Raw genomic sequence first — 9,841 nt, 5'->3', positions numbered from 1 at the left:
ACTAAGAAACAGTCTCCTTTGAAAAAGCCACTTTTTGCAAGCCACTCAATTTCAAATAGAATGCCTGTTTCCACAAAGAAAGCAAACCTTTTTCTAAACAAACTTGAATTTTACAGAAAAAGTTTAATGATGGGAGAAAGCAGTCCTGTATGCATTAAGCATAAGCGCAGCTAAGTCTGATTGTCATGATGGCTCTAACAACAAAACATATATGAATAAGACAACATGGGGCAAAAAAATGGTGGTAGAATAAATCTCAGCTCCAGTTCTGCGAAGACTTGTGTTGGTTTTAATGGGATTACATGCAGCAGCAAAGAAAAACACAGCTGTGAGTATTCAAAGGACTGCAGCATTAGAACAGGTTTTGCTACTTGTAAATGAAGGGATACACAATACTTACTGAAATTGCAAACCTTTTAAAACAAGCATTTCCAAATAGATACATTGCCAGAAGAAACAAAACACAACAAAACAAAAAAAACCAACTCAAAATACTTGGCCACACATTTGTTTCCCAATTTATTGGAAAGAACTGAAACATAATATTTACTGTATAATTTACCTTTATTGGAGGTACAGGGGGAGGAATAACAACTTTTCTGCTGAAGTCTACAATGTATTTTAATTTAGAAAATTACACCTTCAGCCAAGTTACAAATAAACCATATTGTAGAACAAACAGTGCCAATATACACTGTCAGCCCAGTTAAAGTGCCCATAATTCCTTTCAGGAACAAGAATGTCAACAGTGAAATATTACTCATGGACTTAAAAAAGACAGAAAAATGCATGCCCAGAAACATAAAAAGCATTTTCCTTACATTGCTTAAATTAAAAGAAATCCAGGTGACAGAAGAAATTATAGGAAAAATATTTAAGAGTGATACTTATTTGTCTTTGGGAAGATCACTTTATAAGCACAGCAAATTTATTATAATTTCAAGCAGACTGAATACTTCCCCAAATCTGGGTACTTGCCAAAAAGCAAGCAGTCGACTCCTGAAAGTTCACTTTAACAAGAGGACCAAACCCCAAGAGGCCTAAGCTTGGGGGATAACATCCCACTATCCCTCCATCACCCTACAGCCAAAAATTGCAGTAACAGAGATATAGGAAATCCACCTATAATTCCAGTCAGAAGCAAGGTGGCCAGTTTGATGGTGTTTGAGTCCAGCTATTCCACATGGCTGCTGAATAATCTCAGATTAAGAAGATCCCTGAATAGAAGTCTGTGTCTCAGAGGAAACAGTCTCTGCTGTACTGACAAGATTCAATCACAGGTCTCCTGGGCACACATTTTTAAATAGTAGGAGACCAAATATAAGAGCAATGACCAAATTCCCATTGTTCATTTTCAAGCAGTTATGCACCATGCAGTGTGAAGCATCAGTCTTTTTCTCAGTTTCACATGCCTAAATACTTCCAAAATTTTTTGCTCATTCCCATTTCTAAGGCCAGAATTTCCTGAAGAAAACATACTAACATGTGAAGATTTCACCATTATTAACATGTGAAGATTTCACCAACTCTGTCTATTAGGCATGTATTTTACTACCAAATGAAACATTGATTCAGTTCTACATGCCTGGATCTTTGTGCTTGCTTCAAGTCTGAGAAATATTACAGTTAGGGCATGAAAATATGCAATCATGCTTAAAAGCTGCAACCAACTAAAGAAGAGCCAAGTCAATGGTTGAAGATGATGGAGAGCCACTGGTTTCTAAAAGGAGAATATTTTTTGAATAGTCAATACCAGATAGTAAAGAAATAACCCTGGAATAACTAGAACTTGATCAGGATCTGCATTATGAATTAGGAACCAAACAATACCTTTTAAGAGGCATGAAAGGATTCCTACTCAGCTGATTTGCTAAAGCTTACAACAAACAAACAGGTTCTTGCCTTCTATTGCCTTAGACCCAGCAAATCCTCTGGAAGTGGAACTTTCCTGTTGAGGTCTGCAATATTAATTAATATTTTGCACTTTGCTCTTGGTTGTTTATCTTGGTGATATATTCAGACTCTCTTCATTGTCAGTATTTAAAGGGATGAGGACACTTGTTCCACTTGTTTTATTTTCAGTGGAATATAAAGCCATACGAGAATCTAATCCACATAGACTTAAGGGAGTGCAAGAAGGGATATTTCTTTTCCCTAACAAATCAGCAGGAATCTGCTCTGATTCTATAATCTCCCCCAGCTTTGAGCTTCCTCAGACATACTGTAGAGAAAGGAACAAATCAAGAAATAAAAATATTAAGGGGAAGATGACTCCAGAACACAAGGAGACAAAATACATTAAAAAATGTCAGGAAAGGAAGAACAGTGATAATCCTCAATCACGGAGTGTGAACATGGTTCATATATTAGAAACCCTCTTACAGAGCATAAAGATGAAGTCTGCATGGGAATGTCACACAGAGGGAAAAGAAAAGCCTGAGAAATGGCAGTAGGAGATGAGAGGGGATTTTCACCATTTTTTTCTTAGTCCTGCTAATATTACTTTCAACACCTACAAGCAAAGCTTGAGGCTGAGCTCTCCAAAATCATATGGGTTTTCATTGCTACAAGTAAATTAAACCATAATGTCTGGGGACCTGGACTCCCTTGGACAGCAGAGATAGAGCAAGAACACTGGAAGCAAAAAGAGAAAAGAAGGAATAATTAAGTAGGAGAGAAAGAAAGAAGTAAAAACCCTGAGAAGCACCTGGAAGCTTTTTCAGCCTCCAACCTGAAGGAGGAGGGCCTAATGCCACACATCTATTAGCAACAGTGACAAACCTGTGCCTCAGCCTTGCCACAGCAGCATCTGTACTTACAGGTGCCATGCAGTGACCACCTGGCACAGTCCATGTTTAGCCTCTCTGGAACACAGAGAACATGAAAGAAAAACAAAATTATTGAAAAAATAATTACTTTTATAATCGTTACAAGCAAATTCGCCATCTTCTGCACTATGAATAAGGCTGCAGACAGGTTCTTAAAGGTGAAAAAGGCAACTTGTAACACAATCTCCAAACTTTCATATTCATTGTTGATTAAATATTTTTGTCACTTCAGACTTTATTCCTAAACAACTATATTAAAAATAAGATAATTACAAAATATAGTATTGCACATCAGAAGCTATTTTTCCACAGTTTCCTATCCAAAATAGACTTAAATTAACAGATGATACATTATTACTAGTACTCAAATACGATGTAATGCTTTTATAACATTAGGTTACATTAGGTTCCCTTAACTCAGGGAAGCACTTAAATCCATTCTTGTTTTCAGGAAAAGGAAAAGTCTTCCTGACTCAGAGACTCCAAAGCAGAAGTATGACATATTATAGAGCTACTACTTGGGCATACAGTAAAGATTTGATTGGTTTGTTTCACCAAGTCTTGAACTCCACAGCAAGTCTTATTCCAGTAAGTATTAGAAATAAGCTAAATCAATTTAAAGTGCAATTCTCCTTTAAGAGTCAAATGATCTCTACTTTTATACATAATTCTTGCAGAAAAACAGTCACAAGATGAAACAGAAACATGATGACAGCACCCTACACTTTTTGGTTATTCAGCAAGTTCACACAAAATATTAGCACTCACCAAAAAATAATATTCTGGTTCATATAGTTGTGAAAATGTTTCACTGATTCTGAAATGCTTCTGACATTTCTCACTATGAAATACATAGGCAGAGAAGCAGCTCTCCAAGTGTAAAACACCCTCCTTCATTTCTACAGGCTGTGTATTCAGTGCCAACACCACTGATATTCTAACGTCAATATTATTTGCTAGCACATGGAACTTGAGGACAAAGAATTATAAAATGGAAAACTCAAGTGCTTTTTAAATTTAATTAATCAATCAAAAGTTCTGAGATTCAAAAGCTGGTCTAGGTCATGGCCCCTCTCTGGGCTGTAATTTTCCCCCCACAGGATTTCTTTAAAACTGCATCCAATAAAAATATTAAAACCCACATGCAATAGAGCATCTGATGCTTCCCCCGGGAGACCTTTCCACAGCCAACAAGTTGTTTTTCCTCAAGCTGGATTTTCATTTAATTTCATCCCATTGCCTATTCTCATGGAAGCAAGGAGAAAAAGGTCACAGCGAGGGCAAGAGATAGAAAAATCCAACCAACCAAACAAAACAATTCTAAACTACAGTGAAAAAGTGTGTTGATGAAAGGGAAACTGTGAAGGCAAGGGTTAACTTTAGTCACAATTTCCCAGCTTTTTCTTCTCCATCAGCATGGAAAAGTCACAGATGCACATGGATGTCTCCAAGAGGGAAAAAACTCAATATGGAAAAATGACTGAGTTACCACTCCATAATTATGATTTTGGGAAAAAAAGCAAAGCGCCCTTAGAACTGCTTAAGTTCCTACTTCCCAGAGTAGGAAGAAAACCTCTTTGAAACTTGTTATTATTTGAACCTTGAAAAGGTATCAGCCATATCTTCCACATTCTAAAAACAAATGAAACCTACATATTACACAGCACTACCTTCTTGTAACAGGAACATTGTACCATCTATTACCCTGAAAAACCAATGAAAGATGTGGCCAAGGAAGATATCATAAAACATAAGATTTAGTCAATAAGGGTTTGTATTCCCTCATAACCTAATAAATGTAGTATCTGGCTGTTTATTTAATATATCCTACAGATAAAGAATATTTCTACTTTTTATTTTTCCTTCTCTGTGGCTAGAAGGAATTAGTGAAAAGACTGTTTAAAGAATTAGTGCAAGACATGTATGCAAACAGCTATTTTGAAAACATTACAAACACAAAACTCCTGGAGGATATCATACAAAAAGGATGAGAGAAGACTCAACACTAGTGTGAGTCACAGAAGCAAACATTTGTAAAAGATGTAAAAGCCCAAATTTATCTAGTCCCCACTGCTTTCAACAGCAAGAGGGCCAAGTAACATCAGAGGAGGTGGATGTGAATTTGATCTCTGTCCTTCAGAATCTCAGAATCAAAAAAAAAAGGCATGGCAATAGCCACGAACAGCTACACATTAAATTCCCAATTTGTTTAGAAAAGAAAACATAAATGATTTGTTAATCAATAAAAAGAAGACAAAATGAGCTTGAAAGATTTCATGTGGACTCATCAACAACTTCCTTTCGGCGCTGGGCCCGGAAATGGCGCTCAATGTTTATGGTCACTTCCCTCTGCAAATTCCTGCTGTTAGTTTTCCCGGCTGTTCTGATCCAGGGGTGCTGAAGTACTTGACGTGCTGTGTAGCGCTTCTGGGGATCCACTATCAACAGCCTGGTGATGAGGTCTTTTGCTGCTGTTATGGAAGAAAGCAAAGGGGAGAGGGGTGAAGCACAGTGGTGTGCAACATGCTCTAGGATGTGCAATGCTGTGCAATGTGCTCTAGCATGACCCTGCTCGAGCAGGGTGTTTGAAACACATCACCCACTGTGGTCACTTCCAACCCTAGCCATTCTTTGATGGTGACAGTTATACCCACACAAAATGTCCTTCTTACTTTTTTCATTAGTTTTACCATGGTTTTTGTAACTATCCCCAGGAGCTATTCTAACAACTGCAGTTAGAGTTAGTGACAGAAAATATTATATCTTCATGGCTGGTGTCATTCTCCCCTTCAGAAACAGAGGAGAAAGTGAAGTGAATTTAATCTCAAAAGTGTGCTGAAGGCATCGGGCTAAGTGTTCAAATTCACAGGAATGAGCACTGGGTATCTCATCCCTTAAGAGGCATAAATGTTGTAAAATGCTGTGGAACAAGTCCTTTAAAAGACAGGAATTAAAGGAGTTCTAGGGCTTCTGATTTTGAAGAGTCCACAAAAGACACTGTACTACCCTGTGAGAAGGAACAACTACTACCTGCTGACCCCATTGTCAACAGGAAATCGACAGTGTTCTGCAGGGCAAGGCTTTCATTCTCAGCTTTTGAGATTTTTTATAACATCTCTAAAATCTAACAGAGTCCTTGAGATTATTTTGACACCTTTTTCTGCAGAGACACATAAACAAGATGAGGAAAATCCTTGCTTTTGCTTCGGAAGGGAGGAATTGAGGACTCCATTAAAGCATTCTGAACTAATATGCGAAACACAGCCGTTGATAGCACCAGAGCACTAAATTCACATTTAAAGCACAGATTCACACAAGAGAGAACCATAAAACACCCCAAGTTGATCAAGCCTACTCCCCTGAAAAAAGAGTTTCTCCCACTTCAGGGAAGACTGCGACTTCTCAGATCTGCTGTAAGTGCAGAATCTTACCTGCAGAAATATTGTCCCAGTAAGGGGACAGGAACTCGTAGTGACCCAGCTGTATGATCTGGAACAGCTCCTCTTGATCACGGTCCTGACTGCGGAAAGGGGGAAAACCGCAGAGCAGGATGTAAAGGATCACACCAGCTGCCCACATGTCTACTTCGAGGCCATAGCCTAAGGAGGAAGGGACAAACTGTAAGTCTTGTTTTAGAAAAAAAACCTCACAACTGCAAGGCAACTGCTTCTTGGAAATAGAATGAAAAAGAAACCCAGAATCTCTGCTCAGTTCCTCAAAAAGATGAGGTGAGCAAAAGAATGAGTGGCTGGTACACCACACTGACAAACTGCCCATTATTAGCTACAGCTCTCACAGAGTCTCTCTTTTCCACAACATGTTTCACAAACACTGTCTCACAAGGCTAGTGTTAACTGGAGACTAATTGAGAATACAGAGCACGTATTTCTAAAATAGTCATCCTCAGATTCCCTTCGAAAAAGAACTAAGAGTGCCAAGTTTCCATTGAAATTGGATATAACTGGAGATGTGCAACCCAGCTCCGCAGAACAAAAACCAGAAATAGATTTGTTTGAGTCACCAACAAAACTGACTTCTTTCCAGAACTGAATCTTTTTGGAGATGAAATCTTCAAAATTCCTTGTGATGCAAAATATGTTTTGAATTGTTACATAAATTTAACATACACGTTCACAATGACTTTGTATCATCAGGGGCTTTGGAGAGTTGTTTGGATTACATTGACAAAATGGCTGAAACATGAACTTTTGGTCATTTTCCCCTCTTCAGCTATTACTATCTATGATATTTTATGGCTCATCTGCTTGGAAGTCAGTGATGTATTAGCACAGGCACTAATAATGCAAATATAACTAATGTCATGCTTGTATTTGTTAAAAACTAAGAGGTTTCCTTTCTCAAATTACACTGCTAGCCAACCTCCTACCCTGAAAAGATATTTCAGTAGGTTGAAACATTCTGGACTATTTCCATTATTAGAAAGTTCAGCATAATTGAAAGATTTTGACAAATTAAAAATATATACACTCACCCTTCTCAGCAAGTATTTCAGGAGCAACATACGTTGGTGTTCCACAGACAGTAAATATGGGTTTTGTAACCTGCTTAGCAAGGCCAAAATCTGCCAGTTTCAGTGTAGTAGATTTATCTGCATTGTGCTGAACCTATATCCAAGCAAAATATATATATACGTTTAGTCCAGATGCATTTTAAAACAGCAAAATATACAGGAAGCAGAAAATTAAACAGGAGGGAGTTCTAATAATAGTACTAATAATGGAAACAGTCTTCAGAACATGGCTCTTTTCCCCCACACACTAAGAGGGTGCATTTATTTAAGAGGATAAGCAATTACGGAAAAAAGAAAAATTTGCTCTACAAACTCTGTCACACTGCAATTTCCAAGAAATTAATAGAAGGAACACAAAAAATAACCAAGAATCAATTAAATAATATTATTTCCTCTTGAGAAAATAAACTGTTCTTTTTCCCTGGGAAAGCAAAGAAGAATGTTGTGGACTTAAATGCAATGAGCCCATGTACTGATTTTGGTTTTTAGCCCCAGATAGCAACTAAGTACCACACAACTGCTCATCACTCATTCTCTACCTGCCCGCAGTGGGATGGGAAGGAGAACCCAAAAAACAGTGGCTTGAGAGAAGAACAATTTAATAATTGAAATTATTAAAGTATAATAATAATAATAATAACAGTAGGAATGGTAACAACTATAATGAGAAGATGGTCAGGGAGAGGGAGAGAGCAAGAGCAAGAAAAAGGAATAAAACCCAAGAAAAACAAGGGCAGCACAATGCAATTGCTCACTGCCCACTGACCCCCAGCCCAGCCCGTCCCCCAGCACAGCCCAGCAACTCCTGGCCAACTCTCCTCAGTTTATTTACTGAGCATAATGTTCCATGGCATGGAATATGCTTTTGGGTCAGCTGCCCTGGCCATGCTCTCTCCCAACTTTTGGTACACCTGCTACCTGGCAGAGCATGGGACACTGAGAATTCCTTGACTTAGGATAAGCAGTGCTGAGCAACAACCAAAACATCGGTGTCATATCAATGTCATCCTCACACTACATCCAAAGTACAGCACTGCACCAGCGAAAACCAAGACACATGGAAAGTGTATCTCCATCATGCTGGTCTAACAACAAAATACAAACCAACAAAAGCTTTATGTTCTTTCCAAATTACTCTGATCCTCTACACCTGCTGCCCTGAAACTAGGTTATTAATGGTTATTAATATAGCAAGAGCTATAGAAATAGGTTCATGCAGAACGACCTTCCAATTGGGCCTTTTCAGCAGTTCTCATCTCCTACATCCACCTGGCAAGTAGTCAAAACACCTTCTCCAATTCTAATTTTGTATGCATTGGTCTTTAGCATTACTTTATAATGCAGTTAATGAAGGGTTATTTTGAGAAATGAAATGTTAATGACATAGACAGTGGGACTGAGCACACCCTCACCAAGCTGGCAAGCAACACCAGGCTGAGTGATGAGTTTGACATGTCTGGAGGATGGGATGTCCAGAGGCACCTTAACAAGCTCAAGAAGGTTGAGCCTCGTTAGGTTCAACATGGACAAATGCAGGGTCCTACACCTGAACTGGGGAAATCCCTGGTATCAATACAGACTGGGTTATGGATTGAGAGCAGCCCTGAGAAGAGCAATTTGGGGTAGCTGGTGGATGAAAAACTGGAATGAGCTGGCAATGTGCAGGTGCAGTCCAGAAAGCCAACCATATCCTGGGCTGCATCCAAAGCAGCGTGGCCAGCAGGGCAAGGGAGGGGATTCAGCCTCTCTGCTCTACTCTGGTGAGAGCCCACCTGCAGTGCTGCATCCAGGTCTGGGGTCCCAGCACAGGAAGGACATGGACCTGTTGAAGCGAGTCCAGGGGAGGGTGGGAAAGAGGGATGGGGCACCCCTCCTGTGAGGAAAGCTGCAAGAGTTGTGGTTGTTCAGCCTGAAGAAAAGAAGGTTCCAGACAGACCTTATTGTGGCCTTTCAACAATTAAAGGGGGTTTAAAAGTAAGATGGGGACAGGCTTTTTAGCAGGGCCTGCAGCACAGACAAGGGGCAGTAACTTTAAACTGAAGGAGAGTAGATTTGGACTAGATAATAAAAAGAAATGCTTCATGATGAGGGTAGCAAAACACCAGAACAAGATGCCCACAGAGGTGGTACTCTGTCCCTGGGAACATTCCAAGTCAGGCTGGACAGGGCTCTGAGCAACCTGGTCTAGTTGAGATGTCCCTGCTCATTACAAGGGCTGGGGCCAGGTGACCTTTAAAGGTCTGTTCCAACTTAAACCTTTCTAAGATTCTATATTCAAAGGCAAAGTCATAAACAATGAAGCAGTATAATTATATAAATCAGTATGCTTAATACTAGTGACTGCTACTCAAATATTCTTTGAGAGGTAAAAAAAGTCATTAATTTCCTTGAAATGAAAAACTGTTTGTCCCTGAAACTATGGGGAACAGATCAGCAGCTAAAATGTCCACAAAAAAGCCAAGTAAACATGGACTTGGTTTTG

At 39.1% G+C, this 9,841-nt stretch overlaps 1 protein-coding gene across 1 annotated transcript in view; it reads right to left on the bottom strand.

Moving 5' to 3' along the window:
* Positions 1–414: 414 nt before the first annotated feature.
* DCLK3 (doublecortin like kinase 3) overlaps positions 415–9,841 on the bottom strand; it is a 30,197-nt gene continuing 20,770 nt past the window's right edge. The window contains exons 3-5 of the mRNA XM_041466763.1: positions 7,321–7,453; positions 6,260–6,427; positions 415–5,299 (exon numbers count right to left, since the gene is read on the bottom strand). Of these exons, the coding sequence (XP_041322697.1) occupies positions 5,103–5,299; positions 6,260–6,427; positions 7,321–7,453 (498 nt within the window). The 3' untranslated portion in view covers positions 415–5,102. The remainder of the gene's footprint in view (positions 5,300–6,259; positions 6,428–7,320; positions 7,454–9,841) is intronic.

Source organism: Pyrgilauda ruficollis, unplaced genomic scaffold, assembly GCF_017590135.1.
Source record: "Pyrgilauda ruficollis isolate IOZ18807 unplaced genomic scaffold, ASM1759013v1 scaffold2, whole genome shotgun sequence".
NCBI classification, from domain to species: Eukaryota; Metazoa; Chordata; class Aves; order Passeriformes; family Passeridae; genus Pyrgilauda; species Pyrgilauda ruficollis.
This window is presented reverse-complemented; position numbering and strand designations above follow the sequence as displayed.